Source organism: Eutrema salsugineum, unplaced genomic scaffold (assembly GCF_000478725.1).
Source record: "Eutrema salsugineum unplaced genomic scaffold, Eutsalg1_0 scaffold_12, whole genome shotgun sequence".
NCBI lineage: Eukaryota > Viridiplantae > Streptophyta > Magnoliopsida > Brassicales > Brassicaceae > Eutrema > Eutrema salsugineum.
Window position 1 is genome coordinate 1,921,044 of NW_006256895.1, and position 22,745 is coordinate 1,943,788.

General features: G+C 40.4%; 1 protein-coding gene and 1 non-coding gene across 2 annotated transcripts; one reads left to right on the forward strand and one right to left on the reverse strand.

The window, feature by feature from the left end:
• The first annotated feature begins 17,271 nt into the window (after positions 1–17,271).
• LOC112089527 lies at positions 17,272–17,378 on the forward strand. The gene has a single exon (XR_002901165.1). It is a non-coding gene; the product is annotated as a small nucleolar RNA R71 (small nucleolar RNA).
• A 2,489-nt stretch (positions 17,379–19,867) lies between these two features.
• Positions 19,868–21,598, reverse strand: LOC112089090. Its single transcript, XM_024160062.1, has one exon. It carries the CDS (start codon positions 21,596–21,598, stop codon positions 19,868–19,870), a length of 1,731 nt encoding a protein of 576 aa, XP_024015830.1.
• Between the last annotated feature and the right edge of the window lie 1,147 nt (positions 21,599–22,745).

Consider the following 22,745-nt stretch of genomic DNA (forward strand, 5'->3'; position numbering starts at 1 on the left):
GACAATGAATAAGAATAAAGAAAAGACGATAAATAAGAACAACCAAAAGATAAAAATGAGGAAAAGAAGAAAATAAATAACCATTATGTGGAAATGAATTCGTGTTTGTCTTAATTCAGTTGGCTTGTAGGTTTCATACACGTATTTAGTATTGCATTTTAGGTGTTTAATTTTATGAGTTTGTTTTATTTTGATCATATACGTCTCAATTGTTCTAATTCTCTTAATTCACATAATATAAAGTTTTGTTTTACAGTTTTAAATCTCTCGAAGTGCACAGACAAGACACCTAATTTATTCTATTAAGACTAGTTTGAATTGTGATTTTTTATATTAAAAGAAATAGCTTATGTCAATATAACTATCAAAGGAAGCATTTCCTTGGAAAATGGGCTTGCATGGCCCAGCTAAAAATGCAATAACCTAAGAAGAGATTCAGGTCATTGACCATAAAAACATGCGACGCTTTTTTTTCTAAGATAAAAAAGAAATCCACATGCGACTTTGTAAGAAAACAATCAGCACAAGGCGTCTAAGGCACTGATCCATAACCTATATAATGATAAAATAGTGGGATATTTTTTTTACAGGATAAAATAATTTACTTAAAACGAATATTCAGAAAAAGCTAGACGTTTTTTTCTAAAGTTTTTTTTTAATTAAAATCAATGCCTCGGACAGATTCCGGAGAAAACATTTTGCGATCGAATCAGCCAACAGATTGGCTTCTCGAGGGACATAATTAAACGAGATTACATCAAATTGAAGAGATAGATTATAGATGTCAAGCATTGTTCCATATATTTCAGAGATCTGCTCTCCTTTGTTGATTGCTCGAACTAGGGATTGCGAATCCGATAAGATGCCAAGGCGCAGATGGCCAAAATCAATAGCTTGTTATAGAGCTTCCTTAATTGCCAACACTTCTGCAACTTGAGGAGAAGGGACAAAGGGTAGCGCCTCCAATCCTTGGGAGATGATGCTATTTCCCTCCGATTTGAAGATCCAACCGATCCCAGCTGCTCGCAAGTCTTCTCTCCATACTCCATCCGTGAAACATTTGATCGATTGTTGTGGCAGGTAAGGTGATGAAACTCTTCTGTTTTCCTTCAAATTACCTTTCTTCTCTGGTTGGGCAAGCTGCCATTCTCGTGTTCCCTTAATTGCATTTTTCACAGTTTCTTTTGCAGAGAAGATCCTGTTATTGAAGATTCTATTGTTTCACGCGGTCCAGAGGTTCCATAGGATCCATGGATATATGGGACAAAATCCCACTCCTGTTGGAGGTAGGCATGTTATCCCTTTTAGATTTCTGATCCCCAACTTGAGATAAGGGAAGAGGCCTGGGTCGATACTTGTTTTCGCTGGGAGCAACTCCCAAATTTCTTTTGCGAACTGGCATAAGAAAAATAGGTGATTGGTTGTTTCAGGTTCTCCACATCGAATGCAATTCGAGTGTGGGATGATTCTTCTGATGACAAGGTTCTCGCCAACTGGAATGGCACTAGACGTTACGCAAACATTTATAGGAGTTTAGCGCCTAACGAATAATCAAAGATTAATTACAGATTAATTGATAATTAGTAATTTCACCTTTAAATGAATTTTAATATGTTAATACATTATGATTTATAATTTTAATATAATATCATCTTCAAAACTGCATAAAATATATAAAACAAATATTATGTGCAATATATTATGATTTTCATTAAACATATGAACATATGTTAGACTAATCAAATTTAAGATCCAACTTTTTAAAAAAAAAAAAACAATTAAAAAAAAAGGTTTGGCGGACACCTAAACAGGAATTAATTGGTTTAGGCAGAAATTAATCAATTTAAATTGGGATTAATCAGACAACCGATTTATTGATTTTGATTTTCCACAAATTGAAATATCGTCTAGCACCTAGGCGGCTGTTTTTTTTTAACAGAGCTTAAAATTTTACATTTGTGCTTAATATTTTTTTTTTGTATTTTTTATATGAAAATGCAGAGTATATTTTTGTAATTTATTTTTCATTCTACAGATTTTTGTTGATTGAAAAAATACATACGTAATCACATTAAAAACACAATTCCACATTTTACTAATCAGAGCCTCAATAGAACAAATAAATTGGAGGAAAAGCTTACCCTCATATTTGTTGATGTGCCTCAACGGTTGAATATTAATTTAAGAATCAGTTTTCATTTTTAGTCACAGAAAATCAAAAAATTTACAAATGCAAATATATAATTTGGGAATAAAAAATCCAATAAATATACTCAATCTGGAGTAAAATATAACAAATATAAATGAAAGATTTTAGTTTGAAGTGAGGAAATAAAATTAAGAATACAAGTGTTTTGAGTTTGTATCAAATGTATGATGTAGCTTTCAAAGTGTTAGTATGTCTTTTCTTGTATCTTTTTATTTCTTTTTAATACCCTGATAAATTTCCATTTCTTGTAATTTTCAATGTATTGTACCCCGAGTTTTCATATTTTGTGTTTAGGAGTCTCTCGGAAATATAACTTTACCTTTGTCAGCTTTGTTTATTTGCATGAAAATGTCGTTATTATCACGTCGGGGCATGAGTCATTTGCTTATATTGGGAACCTTCATTTTCAGTATCATCATAAGCACCTCTATTGTCATATGGATCATTTGCTTCATTGATAAAGCTATCCATTGCAAATGTCCGTTTAGAAACTTCATCCATCTCTCTGACATTCTCCTTCATTAATGTCTTTCCACAAAGTTTCTGAGCACAGTCTGGTTTATATGGTAATTTATATCACATTCGCCGAATCTTCACATCTGAGCCTAACCCTTGACGAGCATTCTCGATAATTATATATGACCATAATTTGAGAATATGCATTTCTCTTTCTACATATTTACCATGGTTGAACAACAATATCAACATGGTTCTTGCAAAACAATTAAGACAGACAAAAATATACATTTAGTCGATTTTACACTAAATAAAAAAAGTTCAATTGAAAATTATTCCACAAACTCAACTATAACAACCCGAATGCATCAGAGGCTTTAAACAACTCTACTTACTCTATTTCATGAGCTGAAATCAACGCTTTCTGTAAAATTGGATACCGAACTAACTTGTTCTTATTGAATGACATTTACAAGGTATTTATACATTAAAATTTTCACATAAACTCTTCCTAACTACCGATATGGGACAAAATCCTCATTTATAAAATAAGAAATATTACTAAAACTAAGGGATATATATATATATATATATATATATATATATATATATATATATATATATATATTAGAGCATAAAGATTCTGAACGCCCAACTTGGACAGTATAATATCAAACTGAGGTCGTCCTAATGCTTTGGTTAAAATGTCGGCGAGCTGATCATGTATACGAATATGTTGAGTGACAATAACACCTTCCTGAACAGCGTCCCTCACAGCATGGCAATCGTTTTCTATAAAAAAGATTTGTAGAAAACAAGATTTGTCGCAGCCTCACTATAAAAAAAATGAGTAGGCGCAACCTGTTTGATGTCCAATTCTTTCAACAATTTCCGAAGCCATGTAACCTCACGAAGACCTGCTGTCATCGATCGATATTCAACTTCGGTAGTGAAGTGAAAGACCGTATCCTGCTTCTTAGTTTGCCAAGAAATCGGAGATCCACCAAGTAAAACAACAAATGCACTAAAAGAACATCGAGTCAATGAATACAATGACTAATCCGAGTCGCAATGAATCGTAAGTGTCAAATTCGAGTCAGACTTAAGCAAAATACCCTGGCTATGAAAACCTTTTAAAAACGAACAACTCGAATTGCAGCTTTCCAATGAGCTTGCTTAGGCTCCTGCATAAACTGAGACAAAATGTGTACAGCATAACTCAACTCAGGACGAGTATGCGTAAGATAAATTAAATGTCCAACAAGTTTCTGATACTTTTTCAGATGAGACAAAGGAGAACTCGTAGTGAGAGCCAGTTGGTGATTCTATTCTAGTGGAGTACGAGCTGGCTTAGAACCAAGATTACCCGTGTCAGCAATGATGTCTAAAGTGTATTTGCGCTATGACAAGAAAATACCTTCATGTCCTCGACTTATTTCAATGCCAAGAAAGTATTTTATCTTGCCTAAGTCTTTCATCAAAAAACACTTACTCAGTTAATCTTTAAATTTGCAAAGCATGTAACCATCATTACCACAAATAACAAGGTCATCGACATACACCAAAACATGTAACTTAAGTCCATTCCGTGTGTACGATAACAGAAAATAATCATCATAAGACTGGACAGAGAATAATTGGTAAACTGGCCTGAAACAATAAGGCTTTTGGCACGTTAAGAATATGTATGTGCTTACGTTCAACTCTACAATTCTGTTGTAGAGTCCCGATGCAGGATGTCTGATGTATAATCACACGCTCACAAAAAACGAGGAGAGACGCATGAACTCTATCCCATTATCACTGCAAACCACCTTGACAGACTTGCCAAATTGTTTTTCTGTATATGCCAAAAAAATTGTCAAGATTTGGCGCACTTCTGATTTCTGGAGTAGCAAATATGTCCAAACAGCTATCAAAAAATCGTCAACGATGTTTAAAAAATAAACTGCTCCACAAGAACAAGGAGCTCGGTATGGATCCCAAACATCATAATGTATTGAAGAAAAACAATCGGTTGTTTTAGTAATACTATCTGGAAAAACCTCTCTTGTTTGTTTAGCTCAAAAACACACATCACAAGACTTTGAACTAACAGAAACAGATGAACTAGAAAACGAAGGTAAAGCCAAATCCACAGAAAACCTAGGATGCCCCAAACGCTGGTGCCATAAAGTCTGATCGAAAGCCGCATCAACGATGTGAATTTTTGCGGTACCAACATCCGTCAAGTAATACACCCCATCATGCTCTTCACCGATTCCAATCAAAGTGCTCGAAAAATGGTCCTGCAAGATACTAACAATATCAGTAAACATAGCAAAAAAACTTGTTTGCCATAATATCTTAGAGACCGAAATCAGTGTGCAATTCAACGAAGGCACATAAAGAACATTAGTCAACAAGACTTTGTCCGAAAGAGGAAACACTGCCATACTCAACACAAAGGTTTTACTTCCATCTGAAAAACCCATGGTACACGGTGGAATGGACACAAGATCGGTTAACAGAGAAAACTTCCCGGTCATATGGTGGGAGGCTCCTGTGTCAAGAATAACATTGCCATATTTAGTCTTACCAGACAATTTTTCGGAGGTACCGGTGCCACTGCTCTGGAGTAAACTCAAGAAAAAGGAAAGCATGCAAACTTGTAGCATGAGCAACTGTGACCTGTCCTCTACCCCGACCTGTACCAGGGCCACCACGACCTCGAGAAGTAGAACCACTACTGCAACCTTTCTCACCATGCTTTGTGAACCACTCGGTAAACCCCACGATTTTCCAAGAATCCTTTTTCTTATGCCCTGAACAACCACAATGAGAACAGAGCATCCGAGATTTCAGGATGGAAACCTCAGAGCTTGATGCCGAAGTTGTTTCTTGAGTCACAAGGCCAATAGCCTCCGGCTGCTGTTCCCAAGCATGAACGCCACCCAAACGTTTTTCTTCTCTCATAACTTTGGAGTAGACTTCTTCAATCGACGGCAGTGGATCTTGTCCAATGAGTGCGGTGCACAGATTTCCCATACCGAGAGTCATCGAGGCCCATAAGGAACTAGTAGACTTTCTTATTGTCTCTCTCTTTCACAATTGTCTTTGCTGCTCCATAAGTACACAGTGGAAAAGAATGATAGACCACCAGCTCGTCCCAAAGCGTGGTCAGCTTGCCATAATAGTCGATCACCAACTGTCCCTGTTGACGACACCCTGCAAGCTGTGCTTTAAGCTGATGAACACGAACTTGGTTTTCCACCAAGAAACGCTGCTTCAGGTTTTCCCAAAGCTGACATGTTTTGGAAACAAAGGTCGGCGTGGCTTTCACCTTTGGTTCGATGGATGCCCTTATCTAACCGATGATGATGGAGTTTTCTGCAATCAAGTTTTCGTAATTAGATCTTCCACTTTCTGGTTTCTTTAAGGTTTCGCTGATGAAACTAGTTTTACGCTTGGCCTGAAGTGCATTAAGCATCTCGCTGGCCCATAGATTGTAATTCTCTCCGTTCAACATGACTGGAGTGATCATCGAACCGGGATTATTTGATCCATACAATACATACGGAGAAGGAGACACTATCTCCACAGTTGCGATCGCACCGGATCCTACAGCTGGTTTCTGCCCGGCATAATAATAAAAATATTCGTTCAAACAATGAACAAACTGGCAAAAGATGATTTTGCGAAAGATTTAGAATATAAGCTCTGATACCATGTAGAATTAAATACCGAACTAACTTGTTCTCATTGAATGATATTTATAAAGTATTTATACTTCACATTCTTCACATAAACTCTTTCTAACTACTAATGTGGGACAGAATTCTCATTTACAAAATAAAAAATATTTATAAAACTGGGATTCATATATATTCCGTAATACTTTCTTTCTCAAAGTGGTCTCCAAAATTTAGAATTTTTCCAAAAGGATTTTCGTGTGGTTTGGAAATTTTAGGACTTGGATTAAGTTTCTGATAGTTTTTTTTATGGGGTTTCTCTCCTTTAAATTATTGCTTTTATTTATTTTTTTTTTTAGGAATTTCAATTGTTTTCCCTTTTCTAATAAAATGAAACTGCCAAAACAAATAATTTTCTTTTGATTTTGAAATTCACCTAAACAATATAAATTCTCAACTAATATATTGCATCCTTACACGATTCTTAGTTGTCATTATTGTTACTCTTATAATTTATGAATATATCACATTTCTCACTTTCGAAATATTTAATTTGAATTATTTGATAGGAGGCCGTCCTAGAATTATCACACACTTGGCTCGGTGGAACTCGTTGGATGGCCCCCATGAGTTTCTAGGTACGCGACCTGGTCATTGGTCCAGTTCGTATGGCCAGGACGTCGTTCAGGTCGGCTCCTTGGTCTTGCACCCCGTCCTGAACCTCGACTTCGCTTAGGTCGGCCACTTGGTCTTGTGTTCCGGCCTGAACCTCAGTTCGCACCTCGTCCTTTGTTCCCTCCGGTTCCATGATTCTATCATCCCCCCCCTCTTGAAAAGGACTTGTCCTCAAGTCGGCTTCATCTGCGTGAAAAGGGATAATATCAGCGATATTGAAACTTGAACTGACGGAGTACTTACCTTGGAGGTCGATCTTGTAGGAGTTGTCGTTGATCCGCTCTAGGATAGTGAATGGTCCGTCTACTCTCGGCATCAACTTAGACTTCCTTTCTTCCGGAAACCTTTCTTTTCTTAGGTAGATCCACACTTGGTCTCCGGGCTTGAACATCTTTTTGTTTTTCCCTTTGTTGGCGTACTTCTGGAATTGTTCCGTCTTTCGTTCGATGTTCTGCCTTGCTTTTTCGTGCATTTTCTTCACCAGGTCCGCTTTCTTTTTCCCATCTATGTTTTCACGCTCATTCATTGGTAAATGGATTAGATCCAAAGGGGTAAGAGGATTAAAACCATAAACTAACTGGAACGGTGAAAACAGAGTTGTAGAATGGACAGCTCGGTTATAAGCGAACTCAACGTGAGGTAAACATTCCTCCCAAGTCCTAAGGTTCTTTTTAATGACCGATCTCAAGAGGGCTGACAAGGTCCTATTGACTACTTCGGTTTGACCGTCGGTCTGAGGATGACAAGTGGTGGATAAGCACAATTTAGTCCCTAGCTTAGCCCACAGCGTTTTCCAAAAGTAACTAAGGAACTTAGTATCCCGATCTGACACTATGGTTCTAGGAACTCCATGTAATCGAACAAATTCCCTAAAGAACATGTCGGCTATGTTGGAAGCATCATCAGTTTTGTGGCAAGGAACAAAGTGTGCCATCTTAGAGAACCTATCTACTATGACAAAGATAGAGTCCTTACCTCGGCGGGTCCTAGATAACCCGAGGACGAAGTCCATGGAGATGTCTGTCCACGGCTCGGTAGGGATGGGTAATGGAGTGTACATTCCTGCGCCCTGGCTGCGGCCTTTGGCTAGTTTGCAAACCGTGCACCTTTGGCATATTCTCTCCACATCCTTCCTGAGGTGTGGCCAGTAAAAATGGTCTTGGACCACACTTAGCATCTTAAGAACTCCGAAATGTCCGATCAAGCCTCCTCCGTGTGCCTCCCTGACAATCAAGTCACGCATAAAAGTGTTAGGTATACACAGTTTATGCTCATAAAACAAGTACCCATCACTTTGATAATATTTGACATAGGAAAACTTAGAACTGGCGCGATAAGCTTCTTTGAAATCCAGGTCGGTTGCGTAGGCTTCTGATCATCTCAAATCCAAGTATCTTGGCATCAAGCATCGAGACCAGGGCATAACGTCGGGATAGCGCGTCCGCCACAACATTCTCTTTTCCTTGCTTGTACTGAATCACATAAGGGAAGGTTTCGATGAACTCGACCCATCTCGGATGTCGCTTGTTCAGCTTCTGTTGTCCCTTGAGATGCTTCAAGGACTGGTGATCGGTATGGATAACGAACTCCTTTGGCCACAAGTAGTGTTGCCACGTTTGTAGAGCTCGGACCAAGGCATAGAGCTCCTTGTCGTAGGTCGGATAGTTAAGCGTAGCTCCTCCAAGTTTCTCGCTAAAGTAAGCGATAGGTCGCTTCTCCTGCATGAGCACGGCTCCAATTCTCACTCCGGATGCATCACACTCGATCTCATAGGTCTTGAGATAATCGGGCATGGATAGTAAGGGTGCGTGTGTAAGCCGGTGGTTGAGGGTATTGAACGCTTCCTCCTGAGCTTGTTCCCATTTGAATCCAACGTCCTTCTTGATGACCTCGGTGAGAGGGGGTGCAATCGTGCTGAAGTCTCGGACAAACCGGCGATAGAACCCGGCCAGACCGTGGAAGCTGCGAACTTCTCCAACCGTTTTGGGACTTGGCCAGTCTCGGATGGCCTTGATCTTCTCGTCGTCCACCTGTATTCCCTGTGAACTAACAACAAAGCCTAGGAACACCACGTTATCCGTACAAAAAGAACACTTCTTAAAATTCCCAAATAAGCGTTCCTTCCTAAGGACTTATAGCACTTGTTTTAAGTGATTCACATGCTCCTCTAGACTCTTACTGTAGATCAGGATGTCATCAAAATAGACTACTACAAAGACGCCTATAAACGACCTAAGCACATGGTTCATTAATCGCATAAAGGTACTAGGTGCGTTGGTTAGGCCGAATGGCATGACCAGCCATTCATACAAACCATGTTTGGTTTTGAACGCGGTCTTCCACTCATCTCCTTCCTTCATACGGATCTGATGGTAACCACTTTTTAAATCTATCTTTGTGAACACACTAAACCCATAAAGTTCATCTAGCATGTCATCAAGACGAGGAATAGGGTGGCGATACTTTACCGTGATGTTGTTGATAGCTCGGCAATCAACACACATTCGCCAGGTTCCATCCTTCTTTGGCACTAGGAGCACAGGCACGGCACAAGGACTTAGACTTTCGAGGATGTAGCCCTTAGCCATCAACTCGTCGACCTGGCGTTGGAGCTCCTTGGTTTCAGTCGGGTTGGTGCGGTACGCAGGTCGGTTGGGTAAGGACGCTCCAGGGACGAGGTCGATTTGGTGCTCAATACCTCGGATCGGTGGTAGTCCTCCTGGATTGTCCTTCGGAAATACATCTGCGTATTCCTGCAAAACCCAAGAAATCCTGCTCGGAAGTTCTGGCTCGGAGTTATACGTGCTAGCCAAAGCGAATTTGAACATGAGTAAAATAAAAGGCTGCTTCTCAAGCACGACCTGTTTTATCTCTCTTGGCCTCACAAAAAGAGTCTCTCTTCTCACGGGTTGAGTGTTTAAGGCTTTTTGTGGTGGCTCACTGATGTGCTCGTGTCAACTACGTGAGAGAACAAATTTTACCCTTAACAAAACAAATGAAAGCCGCAAGTGCACAGCTAATCAGTTGTAGTATTTAGGGATCAAATCCACAGAGATTTGTGTGCCTGGTATTCTTCTACGGTTTTTAACTTTATGTCTAGACTAAAATGGTTTTAAAGGTTGGTTGTTTTTCTTGCGAATTAAACTAAAACAAAAGAAAGCAAATAAATCTATCCTAAAAAGCAGGTAAGAAAATCGAATGAAATGCAATTAGAATAGGCAAATATCGAATGAAAGACTAATAAGGCAAGTAAGATATTGCATGAAAAGTAAATAAAGCAAGTAAATAATGAACTAAGGAAATTGAAATGCAGGTCTAAGAAAGCAAGTAAAAATCGATGGAATTGTAAACTATGGCTAAAAATGCTGAGCTTTTGGGAAATCTAAGGGATCATAATCGGTTATAACACTAAGGTAGATAGATTGAGATTGACAGATAACAATATATGGGTTCTAGAGCTAGAGTACGGCGTTATGACTACGTCACTGTCGTGATCGTAACCAACTGTTTCTCGCAACCCTGACCAGTAGGTTTCTACTCTGGCCCTGGAAGGGAGAGAACGCAAGAGCTGCACAAGACTCGTCAATACTCACGATCTCGCCGCAGGTAGGTTTCCACTCCTACGGAAAAATCGCCTGTTTCATTCTAGGGCTGATACTTAATGAAAACTTTCGCAACACTAACTATCTAGATCAGATACTAGGTGATCAATCAAGCATACATGCAATAAGAACAAGAATAAACAGAGAACAGGTCGAAATCCCATATCTATAAACCTAGATGTCTTAATCGATTATGAGAGCCCATTTCGGGAACCGTAAGCCCAACTCGGGATCTACTCAGACATGGCTGAGTTCGACATCATCATTGGTTTTAATAAAAGTAATGAAAAACAGTAAAGAAAAGAGATAAAGAAAGCTTCTCTATTGAAGAACTCGGACTTGAACAATCTTCTACAAAAATCTCATAAAAACGGCTAAAGGAAAAGGGTTTCTGTAAAGTATCAAGGGTTCTCCCTAAAAACGACATAAATGACATGTATTTATAGTCTCCAATACTCCATGGTCTCTAGGGTTCCGGAATTGAGGCTGAGAATGACTTTGGGCTTCAGATAAGTGGGCTTTAACTCGGAGATTGATTGCCGCGGTCAGGAGTGTTGTGACCGCGGGAATTGGCTTGTTGGCCGCGGTCGGGAAGCTTCTGACCGCGAGAAATAGCTTGTTGGTCGCGGTCGGGTGAGTTGCTGACCGACTTCGAATGGCTCCGAGGCTAATGAAATATCTTGAGATCCAACCGTTGGAATGTCTCCAAACCAAGTGCATTTGAAAGCTGGTTGATTCTTCTATAAGTTGTCCAATTTTGAGGGTGATCAGACGGTGAGAAGGTCTTCGTCTCTCCATGAGAGTTCTGACGGTCTGCATTTATCCAAAAGAGTCTTTTTGTTCCATTTTGTGCCTCTTTATCCCAAATTACCTGAAAAAGTCTTTTAAAATCCGGAAACATAGAAATCCTTTGAAAACCTTTGAAAATGGAGTAAAAACACCTGTAAAAGATATTAAAATGATCCATAAAAATGGTCAAAATCCGGTGTTATCAACTCCCCCAGACTTAGTCTTTTGTTTGTCCTCAAACAAAATAAAGGCTAAATCTCGGCGAGAGGTTTGAAAACGCAGGAACTAAACAAAATCTCAGAGACCAAACTTCTAGACCAATATCAATCAGTATGCATCAATCGGGAATAGCCTAGACAATTCTCACTAGTAATACAGGCATAACTAGTCCGTTAATCTGTCATGCAGAAATCTATGCACTAAGATCTAACTTCCAGTCAACTAGCTCTTAACATTCATTAAAAATCTCGGTGGTTCTCATCAAAGAAAATCTAGGCAATGCGATCTAGGCTAGGTGTCAAGAAGGATTATTTTGGGGGGTAAGGCTTAAAGTGTTTACGGGTTACCTGAAGATTTGGAGGATGCAGGATATTATGCAAAACCGCAAGAGAGAGTGAAGCTGTTGGTATCCACAGTTTTCAGTCACTTTCTTCTTGACATAGATTCATGGTCTTCTTCCTCAGGTTCTCTCAAAACTCCCCCAGACTTAGATTTTTGTAAATCTTTCAAAACAATAGCTCCTTAAACGAATAGTGGTTGCTCATTGCTCCACAAATTTCGACAATCTAAGACTCATTAAGCTTTTTGTTTCCCTTTCTCTTTTTACGTTTTTTTTTTTTTTTTTTTTTAAAGAAAGGGAACATCTTTAGATATAGAGTCTTAGAGAGCACGAATTTACCAGTTAATATCTGTCTTGTAAAGCTTTATTATGTTTTTGATACTCTTCCTTCCCAATTCCATTCAGTCTCCTTTGTGAGTGACTGAAAACTGCGTCGCTCCTCTTCTCTCCGACGTTTTTGCACATATCTGCTGATATAAACTTAAGAAAGAATGCATGAGGATTGAAAACAAGGGTTTTGGGTTTAGGGTATGGTACCAGATAAAAATAAACTGGTCATCTAGGACGTCAAATAGTGGTAAAAGTGATGGTAAAAGACGTCCTAGATGTGTATGTCGATGCCTGCCTAAAATCAATGATGAGAAAATTAGATATCAATATTAAGTCCAAATAAAATGAGCTAGTATATCCTGTCAGAAAGAATCTCCATGAATAGAAGTCCTCTAGTGGGAGTTCGTAGTGCAAGTACTCTAGCTACCGCCTAGTCTAGTGCTAATCACAAATGAGCTATCATGCATAGTGTAGAAGTGTGCAGGTCTAAATCATCATAGTTTTGCGTCAAACATTCCTGAAAAATACTTAATGTCGAATAAGTTACATATTAAAATTTAAAAAGTACTTGAAATTTAAAAGCAAAGCAGGGAAATGATTAGTACAGATAGACATCCTCCCCCAGACTTAAATCACACTGTCCCCAGTGTGAAAAAATTGGTGAGAAGATGGTGAATAAAAGCAAAATAAAATAAGATAAGATAAAAGAAAAGAAAATGATGATAGAACCGTGATGGTAGTGAAGTGCTGATCAATCACTCATCCTCCGAAGTGTCGTCTGCGAAATGGTGCTGCTCCTGTAAGAAGGTGACAACGCGCTCAAAGCGTCGTCCCTGTCTCTCAATTCTGCGCTCGAGATCGGAATGAGTGTGTGATGATGTAGATGATGAGGTGTGGCCAGTCGAAATAGATGGCTGAAAATGAGCACGGGCTGCAGCTGCATCACGCTTCGCCTTGGCCACTATGTATTGGCCAATGGTGAATGGTAGACGAGGTAAAGATGGCAGAAAATCATCGGATACCGGAGTCCATCGTGGGCGTCCTCCGTTGCACAATCTCGGGATAGACGCTGAAGGTAAGCGGACTCGGTGCTCCTCGGTGCCAGTGCAAAACTTGTAACCAAACCTGTCTGGATCGAAAGCGGCACGAGAGATAGTGTGATCGCGAGAGAGATAAAGTAGATCATACCAGACATCGGGAAGTGGATCATCAGATGAGAAATCAAATCCTACAGCCTGTAGTATCGCTGTAATAGCACTCCCGAAAGCTGAGTAGCGTCCTCGCAACCATGTAAATCATGCTTCACCTTTACCATATTCTGCGCTATGATCCATGCGAAGCAGGCAAGTCGTGGATCATCCATAAACGGAATCTGAAGTGCGATGAGCTCAGTCTTCAAAACACTTCCCATGTTGGCTCTAGAGAAGATCGTGTGTGCTAAGAGTTTGTGCACAACTCTCACTGCTGGGTGGCTAAGAAGGGCTGACTTCGATCTCCCACTATCATAGGTTCCATAACCCATCTCTCTCCACAGGTTAAGATCAGGTTCATCGTCAAGGTAAATGCCATCAGTGTATGGAAGCTTAAGAGCTTCACAAACCTCGGAAATGGTGAGTGAATAAGGCTGTCCGCGGATAGAGAATGACAAGATGCCATCTGATGCTCTGGGGTTCCTCCTCTTCGTGTGGTGGAGTGTAATAGTCACTAAAAGCTCACGGACTAGCTCAGGATAAGTCGGAAGGTTCAGCTCCATGTAGGGTCTCAGCTTAAGTGCATCGATGTACCAGATCACATCCTCTCTGATTCCAAGCATCTCGAGTGTATGATAATCAATGCAAGGCGTGGGTTTGATGTTCAGCTTCTTGAAACGCCTTGCATAGTCCACTCTCGGGTTTGTCTCCCTCCCAATGTATCGAATTTGTGGTGGCTCGGGAGCTGCTCGTGTTTCTCTTGAGTGCTGGAGCAATCTCATCACATAGCTTCTTCTTCTTGGTCTGGCTTGGTTCAGCATGTACTCTCCTAGAGTAGCATCATCGGGAATGTCCTTGGAGCTGCCACCAGTGCGACGGCTCATTCGGGATCTGACTTCGTCCATTTTCTGCAAAATGAAATGATTCTTGGAAAAAGAATGAATATGGATGCTGATTTTAACACATTAAGATCTGTTATACTAATACTAGTATAAAGAGATTAATTAAAACCATGAGCAAGCAAAATTTATACTGAATCAGAGAAATCAAGTAGTTCATGACTAAATTCGGATTTATGATGTTCTTAACATAGAAATCTTCCAAAAATCGGTTTTGATGAGCAATTTCCATGTAAATTCTAAAGATTACCCAATACTAATCACTAATCACACAAGACTAAATCAAATTCATCAATTTTGCTGTTTCAAATTCGATTTTTATTAAGCATGTAGAATCCAAATTTCAAAAATCTCAATTTCTCTTAAGCTAGGTGCTAAAATCGATTTTTAGATAACCTAAATGGATAATCTATCATTCTTAAGCTATTTCCACCATCAATAGACCAAGATTTTGGGTTTTTAAAGAAAACCCTAAGTTCAAAATCGAGTAAGAATGGTGAGTTTGAGGTTCATACCTTGCTGGAAAGAGAGAATTGATGGCAGAATTGAAATCAGCTTTGAAAAAGAGTGAGGTTTGAACCAAAAATCTCTTTAAAAGCTTAAGAATTGAAAAATATGTTCTTTCTCCTAAATCTCTAAGTCTATTGGAAGAGAGGAGAAGAAAGAGTTTTGATCCAAAAAGTTTGTTTCTTTTATTTAAAAAGCGTTTTTGAAGCAAAAACGGAAAATTTCTGGAAATTTTTAAGTTTACGGGAACTTACATTTTCTTGTTTGCACATTAGGAAAGTTTAAAACTTATGGAGGATCTTTTCGGGTTTTACCGGGAACATTTCGGGAAATACCGGGAATCACCAGGCAACACCGGGAAATACCGAAAAACGGTAGAAATCCGCGGCATCACCTCAACGACCAACGGCCGCGGTCAGGAGACGCGCGACCGCGGTGATTGAGGGCTCGGCCGCGGTCACGTTCACGGTGCCGCGCGACGCACCCTTGGCCGTGGGTCGAACGGTCGCGACCGCGTCTCTTCCACCTGCGGCCTATTGTCCAATCTTCTAGTCTTTGCCGGGCGGAGCGGCTAAAAACCTACCTTTTCTTCTTGGTTTTTCTAATTTTCTGATTTTTTTGTGTTTTTGTTTTATAACATACCTAAAACTTAAAAAGAAAAAGAAAGCATAAATTGTAAAAAGGAAAAGAAAACTAAAAGAAAGAGTACCTAAATGGGTTGTCTCCCATTAAGCGCTTTTGTTTTAAGTCGTTTAGCTCGACGTAAGCATGAGGAATCAGACTGATTTGAATGGCACTCAACTTGATGTGCCTTTATCACTTCCGGTTGCTGGAGGTTTTACTTCTTCTCATTGAGGGGAAGTCTTCTTACCTTTACTCTTCTTTCTGACTTTGATGTTGTTCAGAACCCTTTTTGTGTTTTCGATCAGCTCCTGGATTTGGTCCTCATTAGTTTCTGTTGCATCTGGTGGAATGATGATCTTGATCTTTGCAAAAGCTTTCGGCTTCTCCTTTTCTTTCTCTTTTGGCCTGTTTCCTTTACTTGGAAATTCATCTAAGATAGTAGGATAATACCTTTTTCGGTCCACATTGAGGAAAACAGCATGCCGGTTTGCATGATCGATTATTGCTCCTACTGTAGCTAGGAATGGTCTCCCGAAAATGAGTGGCCTCTCCTTGTCTTTATCCATCTCCAGGACTTGGAAATCTGCTGGAACAATCTTATCTCCCACTAGAACTTGTAGATCATGAATCGCCCTTTCAGTATCTTTTTTAGATGAATCTCCAAAGATAACCTTAACCGTCGACGTCCTTAAGGTTTTTATGCCCAATTTTTCGGCAAATGTCTTAGACATGATGTTGACATTGGCTCCGGAATCGCACAAGCAGTCTGTAAACTTGATTCCTGAAATGAAACATTGGAAAACAAAACGTCTCGGATCATCGGCTTTTGTAAGCCTTTAAAACGGTGATCGTTCAGGTACCTTAAACGGTGGCTGCTTGGGATCGATATCCTTGTACAGTGGTACAAAGATTGGGGTTTCTTCTTTCTTTCCATCGGTTCCGGACTCTTCTGTCGGCTGTTTGGGCGACTTGCACATCTAACTTTTTTACATGCAAAGATAAATATTCAAACTTACCATTCAGATCATTGTACATGCAGTCCACTTTCACGTTCACGTCTTTAGATGCTTTTTTTGTTCGTCATAACGAGCTGTTGGATTGACTGTTCAAGTCTACCGATTTGTGAAGCTAGCTGGTTCGTCGTGACTCCCTGCTGTTGTACAAATTGATTGTTAAAACTCGTACCTTGGTAGTTATATGGCTGTCGCGGTTGATATGGTACTATTCCTCCAAAGTTTCCACCTTGAAACTTGTTTTGGAATGATTTTTGCTGAGGTGGATAGTACTGATCTTGAGGATTCTCCACATTTGGATTGCGGTAAGAGAGATTGTTGTAATTTGCATTCTGGAAGTTGTTGTTGAAGTTGTTGTTGGAGTGATTTTGGTATGGTACCAGTGCTCCTACGTAGTTCACATCTTCTTCTTGAAATGCTTGATTAATGTGATCGATATCACTAGGTCATTCCTCTTCTGCGCCATTGTTGGTTTCACAGGCATGGATCGGGCGATTGTTGCTCTTCAGAAGCTGGCTCACCATGTTCTTCAACTCGGTTATCTCCTTGTTGTCTGTTCCGGCTTGCTTCATCGATCGATCGTATTCAGGACAGTCATTGCTATTGGCTTGAGCCAAATTTTCGATGAGAGCTCTTCCTTGGGTTATCGTCTTTTGCCCAAAATCTCCATTGCTAGCTGTATCAAGTGAAAGTTTGTATTTTGGTTGCAAACCTCGGTAAAATGTGCTTAGCAGGCTTGATCCATGAAATCCATGGTGAGGGAAGTCACGTTCATATTCCTTAAAACATTCCCAAGCTTCATAGAAAGATTCAGTTGGCCCTTGTTGAAAGGTTGAGATCTTCGTTCTCAAATTGTTCGACCTTGACTTAGTGTAGAAGTGGTTTAGGAAAGCAGTTCTACATTCTTCCCAATTGGTAATCGATCCTGCAGGCAAAGACTTCAACCAACAGTGAGCTTTATATGCTAATGAAAAAGGGAACAACTTACACTTTAAATAGTCAGGTGGAACTTGGTTTGTTCTCATCATGCTGCAAATTTCTTCAAAAAGCTCGATATGGTCCATTGGGTGCTCAGAAGGAACTCCATGGAACTGGTTTTGCTTCACCAATGAGATGATTTGAGGCTTGACTTCAAACTCATTCCGGTTTGGAAATGGTACTTGAATCGCAGATCGAGTCTGAAAATTTTGAGTAGGTGCATCAAAATCAGCTATGCGATGGTTCCTGGCTTGTCTTCGGTGTTGATTTGCTGGCGGAATGGGGCGGTGAATGGGTTCATTCGGCTGCATTGCTGGGTGGTCACCATCGGCTGCATTGATGGGTGGATCAAGGTCTTCACGTCCTTCTCTCTCTCGGTTCTGGTGGTTTCTTGGAAGAAGCTCATCCTCCTCTCCATCTTGTCGAGCATGATCACCTTCTATTTGATCATTCTCTCCGTTTTCTCCATCTTCGGACCCGTCTTGGTCCATATTTAAATTTTGATTAATAGGATCTCCAGGCTGGTCGTCGTTGGCCACTCCTTGCGTTCGTCTAAGTCTTCGAAGTTCTCTTTCGTGTCTGTCTATCTCGTCTAGAATTGGAATGTCTCCTGCAGGTCTATGCCTGGTATTCATGCAATTCAGAGAAAGACAAAAGAAGGGAAAGATAGTTCAGAAAAACTTTAAGAAAGAACTAGAGATCAGGTGTCTAGAACAGAAGTTAAAACAAGAAAAATAGCAAAAGGCAGTGAAACAAATCCCCGGCAACGGCGCCAAAAACTTGATGTGCTCGTGTCAACTACGTCAGGGAACAAGTTTTACCCTTAACAAAACAAATGAAAGCCGCAAGTGCACAGCTAATCAGTTGTAGTATTTAGGGATTGAATCCACAGAGATTTGTGTGCCTGGTATTCTTCTACGGTTTTTAACTTTATGTCTAGACTAAATTGGTTTTAAAGGTTGGTTGTTTTTCTTGCGAATTAAACTAAAACAAAAGAAAACAAATAAATATCGCATGAAAAGTAAATAAAGCAAGTAAATAATGAACTAAGGAAATTGAAATGCAGGTCTAAGAAAGCAAGTAAAAATCGATGGAATTGTAAACTATGGCTAAAAACGCTGAGCTTTTGGGAACTCTAAGGGATCATAATCGGTTTTAACACTAAGGTAGATAGATTGGGATTGACAGATAACGATATATGGGTTCTAGCTAGACTACGGCGGTATGACTACGTCACTTTCGTGATCGTAACCAACTGTTTCTCGCAACTCTGACCAGTAGGTTTCCACTCTGACCCTGGAAGGGAGAGAATACAAGAGATGCACAAGACTCGTCAATACTCACGATCTCGCCGCAGGTAGGTTTCCACTCCTACGGAAAAATCGCCTGTTTCATTCTAGGGCTGATACTTAATGAAAACTTTCGCAACACTAACTATCTAGATCAGATACTAGGTGATCAATCAAGCATACATGCAATAAGAACAAGAATAAACAGAGAACAGGTCGAAATCCCAGATCTATAAACCTAGATGTCTTAATCGATTATGAGAGCCCCTTTCGGGAACCGTAAGCCCAACTCGGGATCTACTCAGACATGGCTGAGTTCGACATCATCATTGGTTTTAATAAAAGTAATGAAAAACAGTAAAGAAAAGAGATAAAGAAAGCTTCTCTATTGAAAAACTCGGACTTGAACAATCTTCTACAAAAATATCATAAAAACGGCTAAAAGAAAAGGGTTTCTGTAAAGTATCAAGGTTTCTCCCTAAAAACGACCTAAATGACATGTATTTATAGTCTCCAATACTCCATGGTCTCTAGGGTTCCGGAATTGAGGCTGAAAATGACTTTGGGCTTCAGATAAGTGGGCTTTAACTCGGAGATTGATTGCCACGGTCGGGAGTGTTGTGACCGCGGCAATTGGCTTGTTGGCCGCGGTTGGGAAGCTTTTGACCGCGGCAAATAGCTTGTTGGCCGCGGTCGGGTGAGTTACTGACCGACTTCGAATGGCTCTGGGGCTAATGAAATATCTTGAGATCCAACCGTTGGAATGTCTCCAAACCAAGTGCATTTGAAAGCTGGTTGATTCTTCTATAAGTTGTCCAATTTTGAGGGTGATCAGACGGTGAGAAGGTCTTCGTCTCTCCATGAGAGTTCTGACGGTCTGCATTTATCCAAAAGAGTATTTTTGTTCCATTTTGTGCCTCTTTATCCCACATTACCTGAAAAGTCTTTTAAAATCCGGAAACATAGAAATCCTTTGAAAACCTTTGAAAATGGAGTAAAAACACTTGTAAAAGATATTAAAATGATCCATAAAAATGGTCAAAATTCGGTGTTATCACTCACTCAGTGTATCACTCTCATTTTTTAGTGGTGGATGGGTTTAGGGGATCACTCACGGTAGTTTTGCCTTTGCTACTCCTTTCCAGTTGGATTTGATCCAGGTAAACCTCGCGGGGTGATAGAGGTGCCAACACGACTTTCCGTCTTTGATGTTCAAAAGAATGTTTATTGGTGAATCCGTCGTGGACTGCTTTCCGGTCGAACTGCCACGGCCGTCCTAACAAAATGTGTCCGGCCTCCATGGGTAGAACGTCGCATAGCACTTCATCTTCATACCGTCCGATCTTGAATGGCACGGTGACCTGCTTGGTGACCTTGAGTTGCCTTTGGTTGTTAAGCCATCTGAGGTTGTACGGATGCGGATGCTTGATGGTTTGCATCCCGAGCTTCTCCACCATACTCTGGCTCGCTACATTCGTGCAACTTCCTCCATATATGACCATGCTGCAGGTCTTCCCCATGACTATACACCTCGTGTGAAAGAGGTTTTTTCTTTGATCCTCTTCTCTGACCGGTTCTTGGGACACCAACACTCGCCGTGCTACCAGTAGCTCTCCTCCAGCCGCATACTCCTCCTCTGGCTCTTCGTCATATTTTGGCTCGGCTTCACTTTCTGCCTCGGAGACGACCTCACCGGAGTCCAACAGAATCATAGCTCTCTGATTTGGACATTTATTAGCATAGTGACCCTTGCCTCGGCACTTAAAACATTCGATATCCCGAGTCCGGGCTGAGGTGACCTCGGCTTTGCCTTTGAGGTCGGTGCTTTGATCGGGCTTGACTTCGGACTTCGGCCGCGTAGGATAGACAACCTTATCTTCTCGGTAGGTTGGTCGCGAACTAGATCCGGCAGTAAACCGATTTTTTCCCTTGCGCCTGAGTTGTTGTTCCAAGAGGATTGCTTTGTGTAACATCTCGTACATGTCCTGGTACTCCTGAAGTTCCATTCGGTCTTGAAGGTCTCGGTTTAGTCCACTCAAGAATCTCGCCATCGTTGCGTCCTCAGGTTCAAAGACATCGGCTTTGATCATAAGCCTCTCCATTTCCTGGTGATAGTGTTCCACAGACTTGGTTCCTTGAATAAGTCGTCTGAGCTTGGTGTGCAGCTCGCGTTGATACTGCGCGGGCACGAACCGTTGCCGCATCAAGGTAGCCATCTCTTCCCAGGTTTCAACGGGCCGTTCTCCGTTTCTTCTTCTACTGATCACAATCTGATCCCACCAATCAATTGCGTAGCCGTTGAACTCTGAAGCAGCTAGGTTTATCTTCTTCTTCTCCGGAAGATCTTGACACCCAAAGATGATGTCGACCTTCTTTTCCCATTCCAGAAAAGCGTCCGGGTCGCTCTTGCCGTAGAACGTTGGGATCCGGAGCTTCATTCCTCCGAGGTCGTTGTCGTTTCGGCCTCTAACCGGTTCGGCTTCGTAACGCTGCGGTGGCCTTCCACCTTCATAACGGTCGTTTGGGTTTCTCGCGGGCATGGCGTGTCCTCGGTCTCGGATTCCTCCAGCTCGGCCACAAAACATTCGGTTGCCTCGCGGTCTCACTCGGCTACTACCAGATGAATGGTTGTCATCGTAGAAAGGATTGTCGATCTCAGGTTCCTGGTTCCGATCTCGGCGGATGTGCATAGGTTCCTCTTGGTTTTGATCGTTTACTTCCGCTGGCCTCGGCTGACCTTCAAGCCGCTCCATACGTTGGCTCATGCGCTCCATCATCTCGGTGATTTGATTAAGCTTGGCTTCCATCTCCCCAGGGGTATACCAGCGAACGTGATTGCCGTCTCGGAATGTATAGAACTCACAGTCGTCCAAAGAGAAATCAGATGACATACAAGTACCTCGCAAAATTGAACAAACACGTTAGTAATCAAATTCCTCACAAGTGTTTCTCTCTTTGTTCACTCACTCTCTTAATGACCTCACAACACACTAGAGTTTCTCTCCGGTTATAAGCAAACTAAATCGACAAATCGACTTAAGCCTCAATCGAATCGGTGAATCAAGCAAGTTGGACGTTTTAAGAGATAAGAAGAATAGATAGGAAGAAAAGAATTCAGATCGTTTTTTTTTTGTTTTTTTTTTAAACTTTTGGACTTCTTTCCTTTTTTTTTTTGACTTTTGAACTTCCTTTTTTTTTTTTTTTAAAATGACCGATTTACAAGAGAAAGATGAGAAAAGACAGAATTCTAAAAGAAAAGAAAGATAGTACCGATTCACAAGTGCGTGGCTCTGATACCACTTGATAAGAGGCCGTCCTAGAATTATCACACACTTGGCTCGGTGGAACTCGTTGGATGGCCCCCATGTGTTTCTTGGTACGCGACCTGGTCATTGGTCCAGTTGGTATGGCCAGGACGTCGTTCAGGTCGGCTCCTTTTTCTTGCGCCCCGTCCTAAATCTCGACTTCGCTTAGGTTGGCCACTTGGTCTTGTGTTCCGGCCTGAAACTCGGTTCGCACCTTGTCCTTTGTTCCCTCCGATTCCATGATTATATCATTGTTAATATTAAAAAAAAATCTTTTATTTAAAACTAGTTAACATGTAATTTTATTTTTAGGGCTAGACATTTGGATACACATCAAATTTGGTTCAGTTTGATACCCAGATTTGGTACTCAAAATTTGTATTAAATACCAAAAAAATTCAAAAAATTCAATGTATTCAAGAGAAAATAGTTCAAATTAAATGAAATGTGATTAAAATTTACCAATTTTTTTATGGTACAATAGTTGTTTAATGTTGACAATAATAATCAAAGATTTTGGATTTGAATATTTTAGTCATTTCTGTCAAAATATAACTAATATATTTTCTGTTTATAATTGTAGTATTGGATATTTTGGTATTTATAATATTCATATTTTTTTTTGAATATGTATCTCTATTCAGATTTT

Bases quoted from the DNA above. Each gene is read 5' to 3' on its own strand.
- LOC112089090 (XM_024160062.1), bottom strand. From the start codon at position 21,598: ATGGAAGCCAAGCTTAATCAAATCACCGAGATGATGGAGCGCATGAGC.